General features: G+C 48.6%; 1 protein-coding gene across 9 annotated transcripts in view; it reads left to right on the top strand.

The window, feature by feature from the left end:
• The window catches only part of ANO5 (anoctamin 5), a 75659-nt gene extending 53696 nt beyond the window's left edge, over positions 1 to 21963 (top strand). For all 9 annotated transcript variants that reach the window (XM_083164006.1, XM_083164003.1, XM_083164008.1 and 6 more), the window contains 5 exons: positions 3862 to 3992; positions 4462 to 4667; positions 14680 to 14861; positions 16259 to 16364; positions 17320 to 21963. In XM_083164006.1, the coding sequence (XP_083020132.1) occupies positions 3862 to 3992; positions 4462 to 4667; positions 14680 to 14861; positions 16259 to 16364; positions 17320 to 17544 (850 nt within the window). In that variant the 3' untranslated portion in view covers positions 17545 to 21963. The remainder of the gene's footprint in view (positions 1 to 3861; positions 3993 to 4461; positions 4668 to 14679; positions 14862 to 16258; positions 16365 to 17319) is intronic.
• Positions 21964 to 26208: the final 4245 nt, after the last annotated feature.

Genomic DNA, 26208 nt, shown 5'->3' with positions numbered 1-26208 from the left:
GCAGACCTGTCCGAGAGCCGTCACTCTGAGGACACGAGCCAGGCAGACCTGCCCGAGAGCCGTCACTCTGAGGACACGAGCCAGGCAGACCTGCCCGAGAGCCGTCACTCTGAGGACACGAGCCAGGCAGACCTGCCCGAGAGCCGTCACTCTGAGGACACGAGCCAGGCAGACCTGCCCGAGAGCCGTCACTCTGAGGACACGAGCCAGGCAGACCTGCTGAGAGCCGTCACTCTGAGGACACGAGCCAGGCAGACCTGCTGAGAGCCGTCACTATGAGGACACGAGCCAGGCAGACCTGCCCGAGAGCCGTCACTCTGAGGACACGAGCCAGGCAGACCTGCCCGAGAGCCGTCACTCTGAGGACACGAGCCAGGCAGACCTGCCCGAGAGCCGTCACTATGAGGACACGAGCCAGGCAGACCTGTCCGAGAGCCGTCACTCTGAGGACACGAGCCAGGCAGACCTGCCCGAGAGCCGTCACTCTGAGGACACGAGCCAGGCAGACCTGCCCGAGAGCCGTCACTATGAGGACACGAGCCAGGCAGACCTGCCCGAGAGCCGTCACTCTGAGGACACGAGCCAGGCAGACCTGCCCGAGAGCCGTCACTCTGAGGACACGAGCCAGGCAGACCTGCCCGAGAGCCGTCACTCTGAGGACACGAGCCAGGCAGACCTGCCCGAGAGCCGTCACTCTGAGGACACGAGCCAGGCAGACCTGCCCGAGAGCCGTCACTCTGAGGACACGAGCCAGGCAGACCTGCCCGAGAGCCGTCACTCTGAGGACACGAGCCAGGCAGACCTGCTGAGAGCCGTCACTCTGAGGACACGAGCCAGGCAGATCTGCCCAAGAGCCGTCACTCTGAGGACACGAGCCAGGCAGACCTGCCCGAGAGCCGTCACTCTGAGGACATGAGCCAGGCAGACCTGCCCGAGAGCCGTCACTGAGGGCACGAGCCAGGCAGACCTGCCCGAGAGCCGTCACTCTGAGGACACGAGCCAGGCAGACCTGCCCGAGAGCCGTCCCCCCGTAAACATAGATTTTTGTAGCAACAAAATCGGCGAGTCTGTAAGCCGGTTCCGTAAATAATTGTGATCTATAGGCCCGGGGTACACGGAGTGCATGCTCAGCTGGCCAGGCTGGCATCCCTATGACTTGTTTATATCTGAGATGGGACAGCAGGGAGCATGAGATTATAGGGGTTATTCAGACCTGATCGCACAGCTGCGAATTCACAGGCCGTGCGATTATTGATGGACTGTGCATGTGTATGGTTGCAGTACGCATGCAGGAGGCCACCCTGTGATACAATCTAGCGTCTTTATTACTTATTTATTTTATCGCTGGCTGTATGTAAGTTGATTGCCAGGAGTTCTGGAGTTTGGGGGTAGAACCGCCTGCTTTTTCTGGGAGTGTCAGGAGGTGTGGCCAGGTGTTTTCAGAGACTGTGTGATGACCGCTCTGCCCCCGATCAGCCTGTTTCTATCACACTGGCTTAGTAGATTCTGGGCTGTGCGCACTGGGAAAATCATATGATGGGCTGCAATATTGCGCAGGGCGGGATATCACTCTGGCGAAGCAGCGATTACCTAATGCACCGATCTGAATAACCCCTATAGTTACAGAATGTAGTTATCTAATGAGACCCTCGTGTTCAGCGGCTGACCTGTAGCTGCCTTCAGAGAAGATATTGGAAAATGGGTCTATTGATCCTCCCTAAGTCCCGCGTAATGGGGGCTGTATAGTTAACCCTTTGAGTGCCAAATTCTCTTGCGAGACGTTCAAAATATCCACGTAAAATGCCAGCGTCGCTCACATTTGTTATATAAATTGAAATAATTTAAAACTTTATGTATAAAAAGATTAGGTACTTCTGTAGTTTCACGGCGCCGCCGCGCGCACACTCTGGCTCAGAAACTTGGCAGACTGCCAGAGGCTCTGATTAACCGTGCGCGTGCCGCTCTAGCTCAGACAGAGTGTGCTCGCGCCGCTCTAGCTGTACTGACAGCTACGTAAACAGCGTGGCGGCCGGGCAGCAGCAGCAGCGCTGGCAGGTCACTGTGGTACTTGTAGTTCCACAGTGAAATAGGCAGCGCCTGGGCAGCGCTGACAACAGCGGGGGCAAGTGGACACACCCCGGGCACAACGCTGACGTGCCGGGGCTTGTAAAGTACTCACCCCGGCACAGCGCAGTATCCCCCATGTACACGCTAAATCCAATGGCTTGCAGCCTAGATCTAGGCGCTAATGCCCCTGGATTCACACTCCCTGCAAGCCGCTAAGAAGGAGGGGGGCGCCTGGATTTAGGCGCAAAACCCTCTGAATCCAGGCGCCTTGCGAGCCGCTAAGAAGGAGGGGGCGCCTGGATTTAGGCGCAAAAGCCGAAGGAGGGGGGCGCCTGGATTTAGGCGCAAAAGCCAGGCTCCCTGGGAGCCGCAAAGGTGGTTTAGCATCTAAATTTAGACGCTAAAGCGCCTGGATTTAGTTGGGTGGAGGGGTACATCTAAATTTAGACGCAAAAGCATCTAAATTTAGCTGGGTTTAGGGGTACACTATTAAAGCCCGTCCACAGTGGCAGTAGTCGACGCAACAGCTGTCGACTGTGTAAATCCCACTATCCACGCCCACCCGAAGCGTGGCGAGCGGCGGCGGTACGCGTCCTACGACCTTTTCATACCCCCACTATCCACGTCGGCGTGGAGTTGAGAATAGAATAGTGTGGCGAGCGCAGCGAGCCACCGAGCCCGAAGCGTGGCGAGCGCAGCGAGCCCCGCGAGGGGACGCGGATACCTTCACAGGTAAACGCGTCCCCTCGCGGGCTTCACAGGTGTCCGCGTCGCTGCGGACACCTGTGAAGCCCGCGAGGGGACGCGTTTACCTGTGAAGGTATCCGCGTCCCCTCGCGGGGCTCGCTGCGCTCGCCACGCTTCGGGCTCGGTGGCTCGCTGCGCTCGCCACACTATTCTATTCTCAACTCCACGCCGACGTGGATAGTGGGGGTATGAAAAGGTCGTAGGACGCGTACCGCCGCCCCTCGCGGGGCTCGCTGCGCTCGCCACGCTTCGGGTGGGCGTGGATAGTGGGATTTACACAGTCGACAGCTGTTGCGTCGACTACTGCCACTGTGGACGGGCTTTAATAGTGTACCCCTAAACCCAGCTAAATATAGATGCTTTTGCGTCTAAATTTAGATGTACCCCTCCACCCAACTAAATCCAGGCGCTTTAGCGTCTAAATTTAGATGCTAAACCACCTTTGCGGCTCCCAGGGAGCCTGGCTTTTGCGCCTAAATCCAGGCGCCCCCCTCCTTCTTAGCGGCTTGCAGGGAGTGTGAATCCAGGTGCATTAGCGCCTAGATCTAGGCTGCAAGCCATTGGATTTAGCGTGTACATGGGGGATACTGCGCTGTGCCGGGGTGAGTACTTTACAAGCCCCGGCACGTCAGCGTTGTGCCCGGGGTGTGTCCACTTGCCCCCGCTGTTGTCAGCGCTGCCCAGGCGCTGCCTATTTCACTGTGGAACTACAAGTACCACAGTGACCTGCCAGCGCCTGGGCAGCGCGCTGCTGCTGCTGCCCGGCCGCCACGCTGTTTACGTAGCTGTCAGTACAGCTAGAGCGGCGCGAGCACACTCTGTCTGAGCTGCTAGAGCGGCACGCGCACGGTTAATCAGAGCCTCAGAGCCTCTGGCAGTCTGCCAAGTTTCTGAGCCAGAGTGTGCGCGCGGCGGCGCCGTGAAACTACAGAAGTACCAAAGATTATATTTCCTATATAAGGGAACGGTACAGGTCATTATCATGAATAAAAATCCCCATTATTTGGGGCCTGTCCCTAACAACGTGTCCACCGTCCTGTCCTACAGGTATATAAAGAACTGGTGGAGCAGACGGAAAACCACCCACGGCCCAGAAAACTTATACAGCCGGTGGGAGCAGGACTATGATATGCAGGTGTTTGGTGCTCTGGGCCTCTTCTATGAATATCTGGAAATGGGTAAGAAGTTCCGTGGAGCCGGGACCCTCACTGGCACCATATCGGTTGCTGTATGCCCAAGTACAATAATGTAGGCCTGCTTCTGCTAGCCACACCCCTCTCCGTACTTCCTATAAGCGCTGTTCCTATTGCAGGCAGCCAGGTATTCGCAATGGTTAAACGTTGGTCCGTTATGCTCGACGTTGCAGGCTTATATGAATCAGGCCCTGTATGTCTATACAGAATCTATAGTGGATGAATTGGGTGCAGATGATTATAACATTAAACACCTAATAAAGCATATGTCACCCATGCACATGGCTGCAGGGCTGGGCTGCAGAGCTTACTGCTGTCGCTGGTAAATCTCCTCTGAAGAGACTGTTGTCAGACCCATCTTGCCCTGCACATTACTGAGATGATCACAGCTGTATCATTGCCAATGTTACCTATATCCCGCCTGTGTGACCTGTATCTTGTTTTTCTCCTACAGTCATTCAGTTTGGCTTCATCACGTTGTTCGTGGCGTCTTTCCCGCTGGCGCCGCTTCTCGCTCTGCTCAACAACATCCTGGAAATTCGCGTGGACTCATGGAAACTGACCACACAGTTTAGACGCCCGATTGCATCCAAGGCTCACAGTATTGGAGTGTGGCAGGAGATCCTGAACGCAGTGGCCATTCTGTCCGTGGTGACAAACGTGAGTATTTCACCAGGGCTCAGCGCCGTGTGCCCGGCCATCTATTTGTATATCAGTCCCATCAGCCCCTTCCCTATCACACGTACACACATTACAGAGAGCGTATCAGTCACATCAGCCCCTGCCCCAGTGGAGCTTACACCCTATATTCCCTATCACATGTACACACATTACAGAGAGCGTATCAGTCATATCCGCCCCTGCCCCAGTGGAGCTTACACCCTATATTCCCTATCACATGTACACACATTACAGAGAGCGTATCAGTCATATCAGCCCCTGCCCCAGTGCTGCTTACACTCTATATTCCCTATCACATGTACACACACATTACAGAGAGCGTATCAGTCACATCAGCCCCTGCCCCAGTGGAGCTTACACTCTATATTCCCTATCACATGTACACACATTACAGAGAGCGTATCAGTCACATCAGTCCCTGCCCCAGTGCTGCTTACACTCTATATTCCCTATCACATGTACACACATTACAGAGAGCGTATCAGTCACATCAGCCCCTGCCCCAGTGTTGCTTACACCCTATATTCCCTATCATATGTACGCACACACATTACAGAGAGCGTACCAGTCACATCAGTCCCTGCCCCAGTGCTGCTTACACTGTATATTCCCTATCACATGTACACACACATTACAGAGAGCGTATCAGTCACATCAGCCCCTGCCCCAGTGCTGCTTACACTCTATATTCCCTATCACACGTACACACACATTACAGAGAGCGTATCAGTCACATCAGCCCCTGCCCCAGTGCTGCTTACACTCTATATTCCATGTACACACACATTACAGAGAGCGTATCAGTCACATCAGCCCCTGCCCCAGTGCTGCTTACACTCTATATTCCCTATCACATGTACACACATTACAGAGAGCGCATCAGTCACATCATCCCCTGCCCCAGTGCTGCTTACACTCTATATTCCCTATCACATGTACACACATTACAGAGAGCGTATCAGTCACATCAGCCCCTGCCCCAGTGTTGCTTACACCCTATATTCCCTATCATATGTACGCACACACATTACAGAGAGCGTACCAGTCACATCAGTCCCTGCCCCAGTGCTGCTTACACTCTATATTCCCTATCACATGTACACACACATTACAGAGAGCGTATCAGTCACATCAGCCCCTGCCCCAGTGCTGCTTACACTCTATATTCCCTATCACACGTACACACACATTACAGAGAGCGTATCAGTCACATCAGCCCCTGCCCTAGTGCTGCTTACACTCTATATTCCATGTACACACACATTACAGAGAGCGTATCAGTCACATCATCCCCTGCCCCAGTGCTGCTTACACTCTATATTCCCTATCACATGTACACACATTACAGAGAGCGTATCAGTCACATCAGCCCCTGCCCCAGTGGTGCTTACACTCTATATTCCTTATCACATGTACACACACATTACAGAGAGCGTATCAGTCACATCAGCCCCTGCCCCAGTGGTGCTTACACCCTATATTCCCTATCACATGTTCATACATTACAGAGAGCGTATCTGTCACATCAGTCCCTGCCCCAGTGGTGCTTACACCCTATATTCCCTATCACATGTACACACACATTACAGAGAGCGTATCAGTCACATCAGCCCCTGCCCCAGTGCTGCTTACACTCTATATTCCCTATCACACGTACACACACATTACAGAGAGCGTATCAGTCACATCAGCCCCTGCCCTAGTGCTGCTTACACTCTATATTCCATGTACACACACATTACAGAGAGCGTATCAGTCACATCATCCCCTGCCCCAGTGCTGCTTACACTCTATATTCCCTATCACATGTACACACATTACAGAGAGCGTATCAGTCACATCATCCCCTGCCCCAGTGCTGCTTACACTCTATATTCCCTATCACATGTACACACATTACAGAGAGCGTATCAGTCACATCAGCCCCTGCCCCAGTGTTGCTTACACTCTATATTCCCTATCACATGTACACACACATTACAGAGAGCGTATCCGTCACATCAGCCCCTGCCCCAGTGGTGCTTACACTCTATATTCCCTATCACATGTACACACACATTACAGAGAGCGTATCAGTCACATCAGCCCCTGCCCCAGTGCTGCTTACACTCTATATTCCCTATCACACGTACACACACATTACAGAGAGCGTATCAGTCACATCAGCCCCTGCCCCAGTGCTGCTTACACTCTATATTCCATGTACACACACATTACAGAGAGCGTATCAGTCACATCAGCCCCTGCCCCAGTGCTGCTTACACGCTATATTCCCTACCACATGTACACACATTACAGAGAGCGTATCAGTCACATCAGCCACTGCCCCAGTGGTGCTTACTCTCTATATTCCCTATCACATGTACACACATTACAGAGAGCGTATCAGTCACATCAGCCACTGCCCCAGTGGTGCTTACTCTCTATATTCCCTACCACATGTACACACACATTACAGAGAGCGTATCCGTCACATCAGCCCCTGCCCCAGTGCTGCTTACACTCTATATTCCCTATCACACACACACATTACAGAGAGCGTATCAGTCACATCAGCCCCTGCCCCAGTGCTGCTTACACTCTATATTCCCTATCACATGTACACACACATTACAGAGAGCGTACCAGTCACATCAGCCCCTGCCCCAGTGCTGCTTACACTCTATATTCCCTATCACATGTACACACATTACAGAGAGCGTATCAGTCACATCAGCCCCTGCCCCAGTGCTGCTTACACTCAATATTCCCTAGCACATGTACACACACATTACAGAGAGCGTATCTGTCACATCAGCCCCTGCCCCAGTGGAGCTTACAATCTATATTCCCTATCACATGTACACACACATTACAAAGAGCGTATCAGTCACATCAGCCCCTGCCCCAGTGGAGCTTACAATCTATATTCCCTATCACACGTACACACACATTACAGAGAGCGTATCAGTCACATCAGCCCCTGCCCCAGTGCTGCTTACACTCTATATTCCCTATCACATGTACACACACATTACAGAGAGCGTATCAGTCACATCAGCCCCTGCCCCAGTGGAGCTTACACTCTATATTCCCTATCACATGTACACACACATTACAGAGAGCGTATCAGTCATATCAGCCCCTGCCCCAGTGCTGCTTACACTCTATATTCCCTATTACATGTACACACACATTACAGAGAGCGTATCAGTCACATCAGCCCCTGCCCCAGTGGAGCTTACAATCTATATTCCCTATCACATGTACACACATTACAGAGAGCGTATCAGTCACATCAGTCCCTGCCCCAGTGCTGCTTTCACTCTATATTCCCTATCACATGTACACACACATTACAGAGAGCGTATCAGTCACATCTGCCCCTGCCACAGTGCTGCTTACACTCTATATTCCCTATCACATGCACACACATTACAGAGAGCGTATCAGTCACATCAGTCCCTGCCCCAGTGCTGCTTACACTCTATATTCCATGTACACACACATTACAGAGAGCGTATCAGTCACATCAGCCCCTGCCCCAGTGGAGCTTACACTCTATATTCCCTATCACATGTACACACACATTACAGAGAGCGTATCAGTCATATCAGCCCCTGCCCCAGTGCTGCTTACACTCTATATTCCCTATTACATGTACACACACATTACAGAGAGCGTATCAGTCACATCAGCCCCTGCCCCAGTGGAGCTTACAATCTATATTCCCTATCACATGTACACACATTACAGAGAGCGTATCAGTCACATCAGTCCCTGCCCCAGTGCTGCTTTCACTCTATATTCCCTATCACATGTACACACACATTACAGAGAGCGTATCAGTCACATCTGCCCCTGCCACAGTGCTGCTTACACTCTATATTCCCTATCACATGCACACACATTACAGAGAGCGTATCAGTCACATCAGTCCCTGCCCCAGTGCTGCTTACACTCTATATTCCATGTACACACACATTACAGAGAGCGTATCAGTCACATCATCCCCTGCCCCAGTGCTGCTTACACTCTATATTCCCTATCACATGTACACACATTACAGAGAGCGTATCAGTCACATCAGCCCCTGCCCCAGTGGTGCTTACACTCTATATTCCCTATCACATGTACACACATTACAGAGAGCGTATCAGTCACATCAGCCCCTGCCCCAGTGGAGCTTACACCCTATATTCCCTATCACATGTACACACATTACAGAGAGCGTATCAGTCATATCCGCCCCTGCCCCAGTGGAGCTTACACCCTATATTCCCTATCACATGTACACACATTACAGAGAGCGTATCAGTCATATCAGCCCCTGCCCCAGTGCTGCTTACACTCTATATTCCCTATCACATGTACACACACATTACAGAGAGCGTATCAGTCACATCAGCCCCTGCCCCAGTGGAGCTTACACTCTATATTCCCTATCACATGTACACACATTACAGAGAGCGTATCAGTCACATCAGTCCCTGCCCCAGTGCTGCTTACACTCTATATTCCCTATCACATGTACACACATTACAGAGAGCGTATCAGTCACATCAGCCCCTGCCCCAGTGTTGCTTACACCCTATATTCCCTATCATATGTACGCACACACATTACAGAGAGCGTACCAGTCACATCAGTCCCTGCCCCAGTGCTGCTTACACTGTATATTCCCTATCACATGTACACACACATTACAGAGAGCGTATCAGTCACATCAGCCCCTGCCCCAGTGCTGCTTACACTCTATATTCCCTATCACACGTACACACACATTACAGAGAGCGTATCAGTCACATCAGCCCCTGCCCCAGTGCTGCTTACACTCTATATTCCATGTACACACACATTACAGAGAGCGTATCAGTCACATCAGCCCCTGCCCCAGTGCTGCTTACACTCTATATTCCCTATCACATGTACACACATTACAGAGAGCGCATCAGTCACATCATCCCCTGCCCCAGTGCTGCTTACACTCTATATTCCCTATCACATGTACACACATTACAGAGAGCGTATCAGTCACATCAGCCCCTGCCCCAGTGTTGCTTACACCCTATATTCCCTATCATATGTACGCACACACATTACAGAGAGCGTACCAGTCACATCAGTCCCTGCCCCAGTGCTGCTTACACTCTATATTCCCTATCACATGTACACACACATTACAGAGAGCGTATCAGTCACATCAGCCCCTGCCCCAGTGCTGCTTACACTCTATATTCCCTATCACACGTACACACACATTACAGAGAGCGTATCAGTCACATCAGCCCCTGCCCTAGTGCTGCTTACACTCTATATTCCATGTACACACACATTACAGAGAGCGTATCAGTCACATCATCCCCTGCCCCAGTGCTGCTTACACTCTATATTCCCTATCACATGTACACACATTACAGAGAGCGTATCAGTCACATCAGCCCCTGCCCCAGTGGTGCTTACACTCTATATTCCTTATCACATGTACACACACATTACAGAGAGCGTATCAGTCACATCAGCCCCTGCCCCAGTGGTGCTTACACCCTATATTCCCTATCACATGTTCATACATTACAGAGAGCGTATCTGTCACATCAGTCCCTGCCCCAGTGGTGCTTACACCCTATATTCCCTATCACATGTACACACACATTACAGAGAGCGTATCAGTCACATCAGCCCCTGCCCCAGTGCTGCTTACACTCTATATTCCCTATCACACGTACACACACATTACAGAGAGCGTATCAGTCACATCAGCCCCTGCCCTAGTGCTGCTTACACTCTATATTCCATGTACACACACATTACAGAGAGCGTATCAGTCACATCATCCCCTGCCCCAGTGCTGCTTACACTCTATATTCCCTATCACATGTACACACATTACAGAGAGCGTATCAGTCACATCATCCCCTGCCCCAGTGCTGCTTACACTCTATATTCCCTATCACATGTACACACATTACAGAGAGCGTATCAGTCACATCAGCCCCTGCCCCAGTGTTGCTTACACTCTATATTCCCTATCACATGTACACACACATTACAGAGAGCGTATCCGTCACATCAGCCCCTGCCCCAGTGGTGCTTACACTCTATATTCCCTATCACATGTACACACACATTACAGAGAGCGTATCAGTCACATCAGCCCCTGCCCCAGTGCTGCTTACACTCTATATTCCCTATCACACGTACACACACATTACAGAGAGCGTATCAGTCACATCAGCCCCTGCCCCAGTGCTGCTTACACTCTATATTCCATGTACACACACATTACAGAGAGCGTATCAGTCACATCAGCCCCTGCCCCAGTGCTGCTTACACGCTATATTCCCTACCACATGTACACACATTACAGAGAGCGTATCAGTCACATCAGCCACTGCCCCAGTGGTGCTTACTCTCTATATTCCCTATCACATGTACACACATTACAGAGAGCGTATCAGTCACATCAGCCACTGCCCCAGTGGTGCTTACTCTCTATATTCCCTACCACATGTACACACACATTACAGAGAGCGTATCCGTCACATCAGCCCCTGCCCCAGTGCTGCTTACACTCTATATTCCCTATCACACACACACATTACAGAGAGCGTATCAGTCACATCAGCCCCTGCCCCAGTGCTGCTTACACTCTATATTCCCTATCACATGTACACACACATTACAGAGAGCGTACCAGTCACATCAGCCCCTGCCCCAGTGCTGCTTACACTCTATATTCCCTATCACATGTACACACATTACAGAGAGCGTATCAGTCACATCAGCCCCTGCCCCAGTGCTGCTTACACTCAATATTCCCTAGCACATGTACACACACATTACAGAGAGCGTATCTGTCACATCAGCCCCTGCCCCAGTGGAGCTTACAATCTATATTCCCTATCACATGTACACACACATTACAAAGAGCGTATCAGTCACATCAGCCCCTGCCCCAGTGGAGCTTACAATCTATATTCCCTATCACACGTACACACACATTACAGAGAGCGTATCAGTCACATCAGCCCCTGCCCCAGTGCTGCTTACACTCTATATTCCCTATCACATGTACACACACATTACAGAGAGCGTATCAGTCACATCAGCCCCTGCCCCAGTGGAGCTTACACTCTATATTCCCTATCACATGTACACACACATTACAGAGAGCGTATCAGTCATATCAGCCCCTGCCCCAGTGCTGCTTACACTCTATATTCCCTATTACATGTACACACACATTACAGAGAGCGTATCAGTCACATCAGCCCCTGCCCCAGTGGAGCTTACAATCTATATTCCCTATCACATGTACACACATTACAGAGAGCGTATCAGTCACATCAGTCCCTGCCCCAGTGCTGCTTTCACTCTATATTCCCTATCACATGTACACACACATTACAGAGAGCGTATCAGTCACATCTGCCCCTGCCACAGTGCTGCTTACACTCTATATTCCCTATCACATGCACACACATTACAGAGAGCGTATCAGTCACATCAGTCCCTGCCCCAGTGCTGCTTACACTCTATATTCCATGTACACACACATTACAGAGAGCGTATCAGTCACATCAGCCCCTGCCCCAGTGCTGCTTACACGCTATATTCCCTACCACATGTACACACATTACAGAGAGCGTATCAGTCACATCAGCCACTGCCCCAGTGGTGCTTACTCTCTATATTCCCTATCACATGTACACACATTACAGAGAGCGTATCAGTCACATCAGCCACTGCCCCAGTGGTGCTTACTCTCTATATTCCCTACCACATGTACACACACATTACAGAGAGCGTATCCGTCACATCAGCCCCTGCCCCAGTGGTGCTTACACTCTATATACCCTATCACATGTACACACACATTACAGAGAGCGTATCAGTCACATCAGCCCCTGCCCCAGTGCTGCTTACACTCTATATTCCCTATCACACACACACATTACAGAGAGCGTATCAGTCACATCAGCCCCTGCCCCAGTGCTGCTTACACTCTATATTCCCTATCACATGTACACACACATTACAGAGAGCGTATCAGTCACATCAGCCCCTGCCCCAGTGCTGCTTACACTCTATATTCCCTATCACACGTACACACACATTACAGAGAGCGTATCAGTCACATCAGCCCCTGCCCCAGTGCTGCTTACACTCTATATTCCCTATCACATGTACACACACATTACAGAGAGCGTACCAGTCACATCAGCTCCTGCCCCAGTGGTGCTTACACTCTATATTCCCTATCACATGTACACACACATTACAGAGAGCGTATCCGTCACATCAGTCCCTGCCCCAGTGGTGCTTACACTCTATATTCCCTATCACATGTACACACATTAGAGAGCGTATCAGTCCCATCAGCCCCAGTGGTGCTTACACTGAATATTCCCTCTCGTGTACACACACATTACATAGAGCGTATCAGTCACATCAGCCCCTGCCTCGTGGTGCTTACACCCTATATTCCCTATCACATGTACACACATTAGAGAGCATATCAGTCACATCAGGCCCTGCCCCAGTGGTGCTTACACTCTATATTCCCTATCACATGTACACACATTACAGAGAGCGTATCAGTCACATCAGCCCCTGCCCCAGTGGTGCTTACACTCTATATTCCTTATCACATGTACACACACATTACAGAGAGCGTATCAGTCACATCAGCCCCTGCCCCAGTGGTGCTTACACCCTATATTCCCTATCACATGTTCATACATTACAGAGAGCGTATCTGTCACATCAGTCCCTGCCCCAGTGGTGCTTACACCCTATATTCCCTATCACATGTACACACACATTACAGAGAGCGTATCAGTCACATCAGCCCCTGCCCCAGTGCTGCTTACACTCTATATTCCCTATCACATGTACACACACATTACAGAGAGCGTACCAGTCACATCAGCTCCTGCCCCAGTGGTGCTTACACTCTATATTCCCTATCACATGTACACACACATTACAGAGAGCGTATCCGTCACATCAGTCCCTGCCCCAGTGGTGCTTACACACTATGGGGTAGATTTATTATAGCGGCGCCTATCGCGCCGCTATAACAGTTCCTGCTTCGCCTCATTAGCGAGGCGAAGCAGGAGGGGACACCGACAAGATCTATTAAGATCTTGCCGCCGGAGTGGGGGAGCGCTAACTCCCCCCTCCGGCGATGTCCCTCCTGGAGACAGCGCATCAGTTAATACTGATGCGCCGTCTCCTTCCCCCCCCGGCCGGCTGACTGCGCATGCGCGGGATCTCGCTAGTCTCGCGAGATCCTAGCGCAGCTCAGCGCCAGCAGCAGGGACAGAGCTGTCCCTGCTGTTAGGTATAGGGCATCGCCGCCTGCAGCTGGCGAAGTGGACAGCTGCAGGCGGCGGAACGGTCAGGGATGCTGACCGTTCATAAATCTGGCAGGAGGCAGGGGCGCAGTGCAAAATATCGCCCCTGCGCTATGCCTCCTGCCCCACACCGCCGGCGTTAGAGTAAACGCTTGGCGGGTGTGATAGATCAGGGGAAGCGCTATCCCCTGCTATAATGCACGGGGATAGCGCAGATTCCCCTGATCGCCATATAATAAATCTACCCCTATATTTCCTATCACATGTACACACACATTACAGAGAGCGTATCAGTCACATCAGTCCCTGCCCCAGTGCTGCTTACACTCTATATTCCCTATCACATGTACACACACATTACAGAGAGCGTATCAGTCACATCAGTCCCTGCCCCAGTGCTGCTTACACTCTATATTCCCTATCACATGTACACACACATTACAGAGAGCGTATCAGTCACATCAGTCCCTGCCCCAGTGCTGCTTACACTCTATATTCCCTATCACACGTACACACACATTACAGAGAGCGTACCAGTCACATCAGCCCCTGCCCCAGTGGTGCTTACACTCTATATTCCCTCTCACATGTCAGCCACTGATGCTGATCACTTTCATGTAATAGTTTCACTCTGTTGTCTTTTGCTTCAGGCTTTTATTGTAGCATTTACTTCTGACATGATCCCCCGCCTGGTGTTTTATTACGCCTACTCGGAAAACGACCGCTCTCCCATGTCCGGGTACATCAGCAGCAGTCTGTCTGTGTTTGATGTCAACGATTTCAATAACATCAGCATGCCGCTGGAAAATGCAATGAACGTCATATTTTGCAGGTGAGCGGAGATGAGTTTTGTGTTTTAATTCTTATTATTTCTTTCTGCGTAACTATTCCTACAAACAAGCTCCAGATTTGGGATCCAGTGAATGCTTGATAATCAAAACCATTTATCTCTTGTGGCTGTAAGAGGAGACACCAGCAAGGCCCAGGACACATAGATTACACACTTACCTACCAGGGCCCATCAGAGCAGCTGTGTCACCAGCAAGGCCCGGACACATAGATTACACACTTACCTACCAGGACCCATCAGAGCAGCTGTGTCAACAGCAAGGCCCAGGACACGTATATTACACACTTACCTACCAGGGCCCATCAGAGCAGCTGTGTCACCAGCAAGGCCCGGACACATAGATTACACCATGGGTCCTCAAACTGCGGCCCTTCAGATGTTGTGAAACTACAAATCCCAGCATGCCTTGCCACAGTTTTGCTATAAGGGAGTGTTAAAACTGTGGCAAGGCATGCTGGGATTTGTAGTTTCACAACATCTGGAGGGCCGCAGTTTGAGGACCCATGGATTACACACTTACCTACCAGGGCCCATCAGAGCAGCTGTCACATAGGGCCTTATTCTAGTTCACTCTTTCTGACAAAATCCTTCTTAGATGGACAAAACCATGTGCACTGCAGGTGGGGCAGATGTTACTTGTGCAGAGAGAATTAGATTTGGGTGGGGTTTTACTTCAAAGTGAGATCTATGTTGCAGTGTAAAAATAAAGCAGTCAGTATTTACCCTGCACAGAAACAAAATAACGCACCCAAATCTAATTCTCTGCACATATTACATCTGCCCCCCTGCAGTGCACATGGTTTTGTCCATCTAAGAAGGATTTTGTCAGAAAGAGTGAACTAGAATAAGGCCCATAGTTACATCACAACTAGGAATCTGTCTCAGCTAGAGTTCTTTCTGCTTTGGTGCAGAGAATATAATAATGGGACAGGTCAGGTTTAGGTAGTTACATACATGACTGTGTTGGTAGCAAGGTTTCCAGTTGGTCTCTGTATTCACCTTATTAAATGAACTTCTGTAAAGTCTCTAGCCTGCCCACTTGTGAGTTGGAGATTTTAGTTGAGAAGTATAAATTAAATGTTAAAGCTGCCAGCATGCGCTCTCGCCACCCTCTCTCTACTGTCCGTGGCTGCTGCTTCTCCAAGCTAAGACCTCTGGCTGCCACTGCTCTGACCAGACACTGGCGCATCTCAAATGTTTCCGGGGGGATGGGAGGCGAACTGCCCTCTTGCCCCACCTCTCCCCCCCCCCATTCCGTTGCCTGTTCCGACACCTGAGATAAACAGGCTGACCTGCAGAGTAATCGTTGACCAAGACTATGCAGGTATAGAAAGCCCATACAGAAGCTCACATTTCTTGTGCCATCTTCCATCCCCCAGGTACAGAGACTATCGCTATCCACCAGACCACGAGAGGAGATACCTACACACCATGCAGTTCTGGCATATACTAGCTGCAAAAATGGCATTTATAATCATCATGGAGGTAGGTGTTCTTTCCTCTGAGCCTTGTGCGCGGTGTTTGAAATCATTGGAACAGCGCAGTGGAGTCTGTATGGTCCGTCTATTCTTGTGTGGGGTAAATGGTGCTGTTCCGGTGACACCGCAACAATTGTTTAGTATTTTGTTAACTTGCGGTCTACTTGGGACTGTAGCATAGAAAGGGTTAAACAGTCTATTGTCCCTATGCGGGTATCCATAGTCCTACCAGATGACAATTCACCACGATGTCTGTCAATTGTCATCTTCCGGAAATCCCTTGTTCCTCAAGACCCGCATGCCTCAACCACCCGTAAAGAGTTAATATATGTTTCTACTCCAGCACCTGAGTCACAATGTAGCTGCCTTCAGACACAATTGGCGATATTGCTAGTAATGTGCTGATTACAGGTCCGTGCAACGTTCAGGAGACTTATCCCAAAGGAAATCTGAACCGCATTTGTCCATGAATGCCCATGGCCGTAGCGGAAGGTCACAATGGTGGATAAGATGGTGTTCGCACAGCGCTCAGAGGAGGGGAGGGGGTGAACCCTTAGCAGCCTGCACCTGTAGGGGGGAATCCTGGTCACCTCTTATTTGGAATCTAATGCAGGTTTATGGTGGTGCTGGCGCTCTGGGGTTGCAGTGAAGGGTGAACGATGTCTAGAGTCACTGGGTGTGTAGTCTGTGGCGGGGAGCAAAAACTGTTGGCTGGGTGTTGCGAAAACTGCTTTGCTGTAGTTGGAAATGTGGAATATGCTGTCCCACGAAGAGAGATGTTTGACCATCTTCGACAGTGCTTGGTTAGCAACACCACTCTTGTATCTTACCCGGGGTAGCCGCGCCCCCCGTAACGGAAGGTCAACTCGACACTATATACTCTAGATAGAAGGGAACGGACCGTTCTATAGGAACATTGTGCTGCGTAACTGTGTGTTATGTAATGGTTATCTCTATTGCAGCACGTGGTGTTTATCGTCAAGTTCTTTGTGGCCTGGCTGATCCCTGACGTCCCGTCCGAAGTGAAGGCCAGAGTCAAGCGAGAAAAGTATTTGACGCAGCAGATCCTCCACGAATATGAGCTGAAGAAGCTGGAGAGGAAGCTGCGCGAGAGAGACGGCTGTGCCGCCATCTCCAAAGAAATCACCGCAACGGAGGGGAAGGTTCAGCTCTCGGCGGCCATGTAGCGAACGTTCTCCTGCACTTCACAACACTTTATGCTTCCGAGCCATATAATACGGCCTTGTGCTCTACTTTAGTTCTGAGTCTCACCGGAGGTGCGGTAAAGATCGCTGGCAATGCTGCAACCAATTACAGGGCCATTGTTCTCTGGCAGGCCGCAACCAATTACAGGGCCATTGTTTGATGCACTGGCCCCTGTGATGGTCTCCCGTCACTGCATTGTCTGATGCCCAACGCCTTTCATTCAGCTGGACTCTATGTAGAGGTATTGGAAAAGGGCAATGGGAGGTTCCCCCAACAAACTGCTACACGTACAGCATTTTCCCGACAATGTATTTTATTAAACGTTTTTCTGAAATGGTTATTTACAATATGAGACCCGTATAGAGAACCTTATTCGCCTGTTATTCTGAGCTGTAGCGTGGGTATTACGCTCCATGTGGGCACTTAGTTTGCACTTCTATACCAAGATACTGGCAGAGTTTGTACCTCGCCTTCAGGATCTTTAAATACAGATTTCGGGAAGCGGTTTAGTGGCATCGGATAATCTGTGGTATAGAACGGTTTATAGTGTTGTGTAAATATATAGCCACGAGCTATGCTGTATATTTAATTGCTCCTATATCAGGTTTGGCACTCATGCTGTTCCCTTTCCCCTATGCCACTACTTTCTACAGCCGTGTCCTGTTTACAAACGCCTCTCGGTGGCACCTAAAACCGCACTCACTTCATACCAAAGCTGCAGATATATCGTCATAACAAAACTTTTTTTTTTTTTTTTAAACGCTTTGCTGACTTCAGTACGTACAACTCATTACCATGGTAAGGATGCCCCTTTAATGGCCGCGAGGCCGCCTTGTCCCGGGATTTCTCAGGGAAGACTTCACTGTGTAAGGTCCGGTGGTCTTCATGTATCTTCCGTGTGTCTCAGACCGTGGACAAGTCTAAACATTGGCTGAATGTGACTGACGTCTCTCGAGTAACAGTAATTATGGACAATCTACAGAGCCGCCAACTTCCGCCATTGCGGTGTCTGTAGCATCTGTGTTTGGCACCCAGCGGATCCCGTAGGGTTGAATGTGGTTACTGCGCAGGAAACTGTGTGGTTATTGGCAAATCAATGGGCTATTATTGTGCTTTACCCAAGCCTACCTCTCAGAAGTGCTTTATATTATCTTCCAAACACGTTTTATGAAGAAGTCGTTAGCAGTGACTGTTTGCATGAGACCTTTCTGTGCACACTATTTAATGACCTTTTTTTATTTAGACTGATTTCATTATTCTAATTATTATTATTTTGTTTGCGTTTTAGCTTTGATTCCTATGTGTCATGTGCCTTGTATTCAATTACAGTGCGTTCCTGTAAACGCCCCACCAGTGCTGATGTGTGTCTGTGACTGTGATTAACGCTGACCCGCAAGTAACTGTGCAGGTAGGTGCTACCCAAAGCAACCAATCAGATTCTATGTAAAACTTAGACTAGGAAAGCCGGAATCTGATTGGGCAATTTGGGAGTTACCACCCTTTCTGTACGGTTCCCTGTAGAACAGTGTTCAAACCATCCCCCTATTCATCTGCGTAAGATAAAAGCTGTGCGAGTGTCGGACCTTAAAGGTAATCTATTTTATAATAATTGATGCTGAATAATTAGGAATGCAAACGTGGACGAACGTCAGGCGGGCGTCAGCGTCTGCTTTAGAACTCAGCCGGACTGCGGAGCCCTTGTTAGGTTGTGCAGATAAAGGCAGCATTAAGTCTAGTGCTAAATGCACCTACACGTGTGTGTGTGTGTGTGTGTCTGTGTGTGTATGTATGTGTGTGTATGTGTGTGTGTGTATATATATATATATATATATATATATATATATATATATCTATATCACATCTCTGGTCATTGAAGAAAGTGTAACGTTCAGATTTGTTTCCTTTGGGTTTTATTGGCGGTTTCTATAGTCGGCCAATGAGGTGGCAGTGTGTCTCTGTGTCCAGACATCAGTGCGAATGGGCCATATCCGGCCCTGCAAGCAGTGCGCCCTTAGGGATAACGGTGTCTCCAGATCCTGGGAAGTGCTTCCTAATAACGGTCACATTAATCAGTTACTGTATTATACAAGACTGGGCGCTGTACCCGGCTCTGCTCAGCGCCCCTTACCCGCAGCACCAGGCATTGTGAAATGCGTTAACAGTGCAGGGGACCCCTCCCTTATTTATGGGGCAGCACTGGGGCACTTTCCAGGCGTTCCAGTGACCCCACCAGTTCCTAATGAGGCGATGGTGCTGTGAACATCCCATACAGTGGTTGGGGCGCTACACAAGAGTGACCCATGCAGTTTATATAATCGGATGTTTTGCTTAGAAACTCTTTGTATCACCAGTGCCGTCTTATGTGCCAAGGTCGAGAGGCTGACCCATCTTGCCGGGCACTCCAGTTCTAACAGTATTTTATAATTTTTACAATGATGTTTTACACCCGAAAGTATTTTATTTTTTAGTTACAGAAACGTAATCTGCGTCAGACCTGACGAACATGCACGGTGTATAGCGCCTGCTTGTGGCGGCACGGTGTATAACGCCTGCTTGTGGCGGCACGGTGTATAGCGCCGGCTTGTGGCGGCACCGTGTATAGCGCCGGCTTGTGGCGGCACGGTGTATAGCGCCAGAACGTGTGGCGGCACGGTGTATAGCGCCAGAACGTGTGGCGGCACGGTGTATAGCGCCAGCACGTGTGGCGGCACGGTGCATAGCGCCAGCACGTGTGGCGGCACGGCGCGTAGCGCCAGCACGTGTGGCGGCACGGCGTGTAGCGCCAGCGCGTGTGGCGGCACGGCGTGTAGCGGCACGGCGTATAGCGTCAGCACGTGTGGCGGCACGGCGTATAGCGTCAGCACGTGTGGCGGGTGGCGTATAGCACGTGTGGCGGCACGGCGTATAGCACCTGCTTGTGGCGGTACGGCGTATAGCACCTTCTTGTGGCGGCACGGCGTATAGCGCCAGCACGTGTGGCGGCATGGCGTATAGCGCCAGCACGTGTGGCGGCACGGCGTATAGCGTTAGCACGTGTGGCGGGTGGCGTATAGCGCCAGCACGTGTGGCGGCACGGCGTATAGCGTCAGCACGTGTGGTGTATAGCGTATAGCACGTGTGGCGGCACAGCGTATAGCACCTGCTTGTGGCGGCACAGCGTATAGCACCTTCTTGTGGCGGCACGGCGTATAGCACCTGCTTGTGGCGGCACGGCGTATAACTCCTGCTGCTGGGGGCACGGCGTATAGCGCATGCTTGTGGCGGAACGGCGTATAGCGCCAGCTTGTGGCAGCACGGCGTATAACTCCTGCTGCTGGGGGCATGACATAGGAGTATCCTGTGGTGCCAGCTGTCACTAGAACACTTTCCTCATTATTCAATATAGAAGTGTAATACAAATACTTGTTGGACGGGACATTAATTAGCAGGTTTTCTGATTTCTGTGACCCGCCCTCAGTTTAGTTTGGGATCGGAGACCCCATACAGTGGTGTGTTTGCAGCTGATTGTATCTTAAACTCCAAGCAATGACTGACAATACTGGTCTATCCTTATTTCTACTTAATCGCTGTCATTCTCTATTTGTCTGTCTTAATAGCATGGTTATAATGTTATTTAAGTTAATTTCCAAATTTCTCTCTTCTAAAGAGGTTTTCCCCTATCCAATAACTGGAACTTGCTGGTTTGCATATGCAGTTCCTGCCTCTTTCATTACAAACATGACTGTATTTCTGTGCTCTTCAGCAAGATGTTTATATCATCCATTCAACACGTTATTGGTTATTTGGCAGTTACACAGCACACTGGCCGGCCATTCGCAGTTCATACAGACCAGTTTTTCTGTCTCTTGGAAATAAACGCATTTCAGATGTTCTAAAGAATTTGCTGAAACACCCAGAAGGTCAGAAAGATAATGCAGGATTTCTGTCTATCATCATCCGTCAAGCTCTGACGCTAAATGGTCCTATATTGTATTTCAGACTGTTATAGGATGCGCAAATATGTTACTGCAATCCCACCACCCGCACGGACACGGCGGAGGCAGCCATATTGTGTGCCGAGCCAGTCATCGTGAGAATAACCCCCTCACTCGCATAAAGGCTGCCATTCTGTGTGTGCCCATGACGTCCGGGTGAGGAGACCCTCAATTTCATCTTAAAGTGTAAATATCTGTCATAGGGTTGAATAATGACGTTGAAACATGAGGGGAAGAATTTTACAGAGAACTTTTTACTGATTTAAGTGATATTTTTTTCTGTATTTCTACCATAAATTGTTGTCTGTGATCTAACTGATTAGTGAATATTTTTGAATGCCTGTGTTTTTTCTTTTATTACTTTTGTACCTGATCTGTGTATTGTTTCACCTGGTCTTCTATGAAGAAAATAAATGCTCACCAGAATGGTCTGACTCCCTTTTTGTTTTCACCGCGACGGACGTAAAAACCTCTTGTACAGTAGCTAGAAAATGCGCCGTACATACAAAAAGGCTCCGCCCATCCTATATTAAAGGCTATTCCTACTCCCCATACATTACACATATCTCAGGCGTACTATAAATTAGGTACTGGCCAGAGGCCTCTGTGACCCTGGCATCATGTGATCACCCAGATTGGCAGTTTGTGCATTAGTACTCATGAATATTCATACCCACCCAAAGGGTCCGATTGGCTATTCTCATGTAGGCGTTACACAAGTCGTGGTAGCTGCGGGCATTCGTTCCAACATTTAATTCGCTCATTAATGCCCTTGAGCTCTGATTGAGTTTAGACACTGGGCCACGTTTAATGAAAGACGGAACAAACCTATTCTGTTGTCCACTACTAAGAAGGAGGCTAGCGGTATGGCTAAGTTTGAAAAAAAATCTCATTAAAGAACTTCACCCGTTTCCTATGCTTCTGTTTGCAGCGCTCACCATTTTAGTACAGTTGCCATTGTTTCACTTCTCTTCCCTAGAATCTGTTTAGTTTTTTTAATCTTAGAATGCAGTAATTAACCCTTTTGAGTGCCAACATCTCTGAGATGCGCAAAATATCCGCTAAATATTCCAGCGTCGCTCACATTTGTTATAGAAATTCAAATAAAAAATGTAGCGTAAGAAAAGATTACGTTTCCTATATAAGGTGACATTACCGGTCATTATGGGGGATACAAATGTTTGCTTTGCAATTTTCACCCCTATTTTGACAAATTCTCTTGGCACTCAAAGGGTAAATGAGGTAATAGAAGCCTCTCCTAATAATTGGATGACTTTTGGGGAGACCCAGAACTCAACAGGAACTATGCCAATCGGCAGCCAGCGATGATCGGTGATCCACTGGGGGATCATGGAAATAAAGCACGTGAAAAAGTTACGATTCCCGCTGGGATTGGGATTGTCCCAACAGGCTTAATACAGTATTTAATTGTCCCAATACACCACTGATATATGGGCACCTTTACACTTCGGGGTTCAGTGATACTGAACTTATGTACAAACTTGGTATTGTCTGGGATAGAGGAGAGTGCCAACATCTATGCCAGGCCTGGGTAATGGCTGGGGGCTTGGCCAATGCTGAAATGCGTGGCCATTCCACCTACAGTATATAACCTGAGCCAATGGTATCCGAAGCAGCACATGATTCCATACTGCCTCGCTTCCTCACCGCGATCTGCAGATGAAGGACTATTGGCAGCAAGTAGAATCTCCCAGAATGCATCTGGGGTCCAGCTTTTAGCCACGGACCTCACTTCCCCACACAGTGCGAGAGGCCCGCACCCTAGAATCCTTCTAAACACTGACGTGTGCTCACGCATTTCACTAAATACCATAGAAACGCAATATCACAACAGATAAGAAACTCTTGGCCCCTCTAGTCTGCCCTTAAACACATGTGCAAACTAGGGTTGCTGGAAGCCAATTAACCTAGCAGTATATATTTGGGCTGTGGGAGGAAACCGGAGTACCCAGAGGAAACCCACGCAAGTACAGTTAGGGGATTGAACCCATGACCTAATGCTAACTACTACACCAGGCATGTCCAAACTACGGCCCTCCAGCTGTTGTGAAACTAAAAGTCCCATCATGCCTTGCCACAGTTTTGCTATTAGGGAATGCTAAAACTATTGCAAGGCATGCTGGGATGTGTAGTTTCACAACAGCTCGAGGGCCACAGTTTGGACATGCCTGCACTACACCAACCATGCTGCCCGTATGTTCTGCATAAAACACAATAATGCTTCGTTCGCCCTTCTGTTCGTATATGTAAATGTAAAGCAATTGAGTCCTATTGGGAGAAAAGTGCTACATCAAAAAATAAATAAAAAAAAAAACATTTTATTATGACTATTTCTCTTTAAAGTTTGATATATTTCACCCTATGGGCCAGATGTAGCAAGCTTCCAAAATTGATAAAGTAGAGAGTGATAAATAGCCAGCCACTCAGCTCCTAACTGCCATGTTACATCTGGTTTTCATAAAATAGCAGTTGGGAGCTGACTGGGAGTTTATCACTCTCCACTTATTTGAAGCTTGATACATCTCGTCCTATATGTGAAGGTCAAGTGGAAAGAAGTGAATCTGAGAAAATAGTGCTCAGAGGTAACTATGCTCCAAGGAGAATAACCTTGTATAAATAAAATATACAAAACCAGCTACAACTTGTCAAAGGTCACACAGGGATTGTATACAATGAATGGTGCGGATGATCCAGATTAATCCATCCGATTCTCCCCTAATCAACATACAGGGGAGACATAATAAAAAGCAACATGTTGCAGATCAATTAGATATAAAAGGTTTTAATTTGAACAATGCACTTACAAAGTAGTGACTTGTTTAAAAGGCATAAACCGTATGGTCCCAGGCAAGCAGCAGGCATGCAGATGTAAGGGGTCGTCCTTCAGTCTGGGTCCCTTGGTCCGGAAGCAAGGGGGGGCTTAGTCCAGGATTCACCGTAGGCCAGTGGTTCCCAAACTCTTTTGACTCACGGCACCCTAAAGCATCAAAATATTTTCAAGCCACCCCTAGGCCAAATGCTTCTTGTCGAGAAATTCAAATATAAAAAATATTAACTTAAGTGCATTGTGTTTATGTCACAGTTATCTGGTGAGGGACAGGATTTGCTTCCGTTTGTCCACATATATTATGATTGGCAGCCACAAGCACTGGTTTTGCCTGGTACATTGACCATAAATAATATGAATTGATCTTGGTCCACCAACCCAAGGCCACCCCTGCAAGTGTCCTGAGGCACCCCAGGGTGCCTAGGCACACAGTTTGGGAACCACTGCTGTAGGCGCACACTCTCTCCAGGGAACCACACGTCAGAATAGCAGTGGAATCACGCTTAACGCATTTTGGAAATAGGTGGGGCATATATTACCCCCATCAATTAAAAGGAAAACGGATGCTGTGTAGAATACCTTAACCTCCAGTTATTCAAAAGCTGGAAAGATAAAAAGAAAAAATGTCTTGAAATACAATAAACATATGCATTGATATCTTGCCAACACCATTGAAAGTGAGGAAATTAGCTAAATTCTTAACTCAAAAAAGGCTTTAACTCAAATTCCCTTGGGGACTAATGTTCCTAAACGATGTATCCAGCGCATCTCAGTCATTGAGAGTCTCCTGGCTACATCACTGGTATGGCTTTTAGGGAGAATTGGTTCAATAGCACAAAAATTAATGATCTGGCATTCATTGAAATTATGCACAACACGGAAATGTTCTGTACCATGTGTGTGTTTTCAATTGTTTGCGTATGTTATAAATATGTTCAGCAGTACGAGCCTTGAATTGTCTGCAGGTTTTACCCACATATGAAAGCCCGCAACTGCACTGTAATAAATAAATGACATTCCTAGAATGGCAAGTTAGGAGAAATGTGTGCTGCACATACCACCTTGCAATACATCTGTGGCACACTATTGTGCAGAGATGTCATCTTTATTAATTATTTATTTTTTATCTCATTCATTTATAAACATATCTTCTAACACCTTTTTTGATTTTTTCGGGTATAAGTATTCAAGGCTTTAATAAGCCACACAATTCGATAGGGTAATATAACACACTAACACCAGTAAGGATCAACTTTGCCTCCTAGTGACAATAGGGTGGAATAGTTTTTTCACATCACCCAATTTTTTATTCACATAACAGCTTAACCCTACCGAGCTTATTGGTGCATGATGCACCATTACGTTACATGATTTGTCTTGTCACACAGTATCACTGCATATTGATAATATATTGATTTATATCAGTCTTGTTATATACTGATAAATGTTGTTTTGTTGTTGTCAATAAAGTTTGTTTGTTCTGTTCACAGGCCTCGCCCGCCTCTGGCGTGCGTTCCACCGACCGGGAACGCGTCACTTCCGGATCCAGATCCGGAAGTTGGAGCTGAGAACGGGACGGAGAACCGCCAGGAGGGGGAGCCTACACTTGCCGGTATGTATTTAATGTCTTTGTAATCTCACTGTGGTAATTGTCCTGATGACGGGAAGTGTCCCGAAACGCCGTTGACAAATGCCATTAAATGTCTATTGTGGTGAAGCCCCTGGAGTGACGCATTCATTCATTTATATATATATATATATATATATATATATATATATATATATATATATATATATATATTAGTTATTGCACACAGCATCCG

The sequence above is a fragment of the Crinia signifera genome, chromosome 11, assembly GCF_055691185.1.
Source record: "Crinia signifera chromosome 11, ASM5569118v1, whole genome shotgun sequence".
Classification (NCBI taxonomy): Eukaryota; Metazoa; Chordata; class Amphibia; order Anura; family Myobatrachidae; genus Crinia; species Crinia signifera.
The sequence above is the reverse complement of the archived record's forward strand: the minus strand, read 5'-3'. Positions and strand labels throughout refer to the sequence as shown.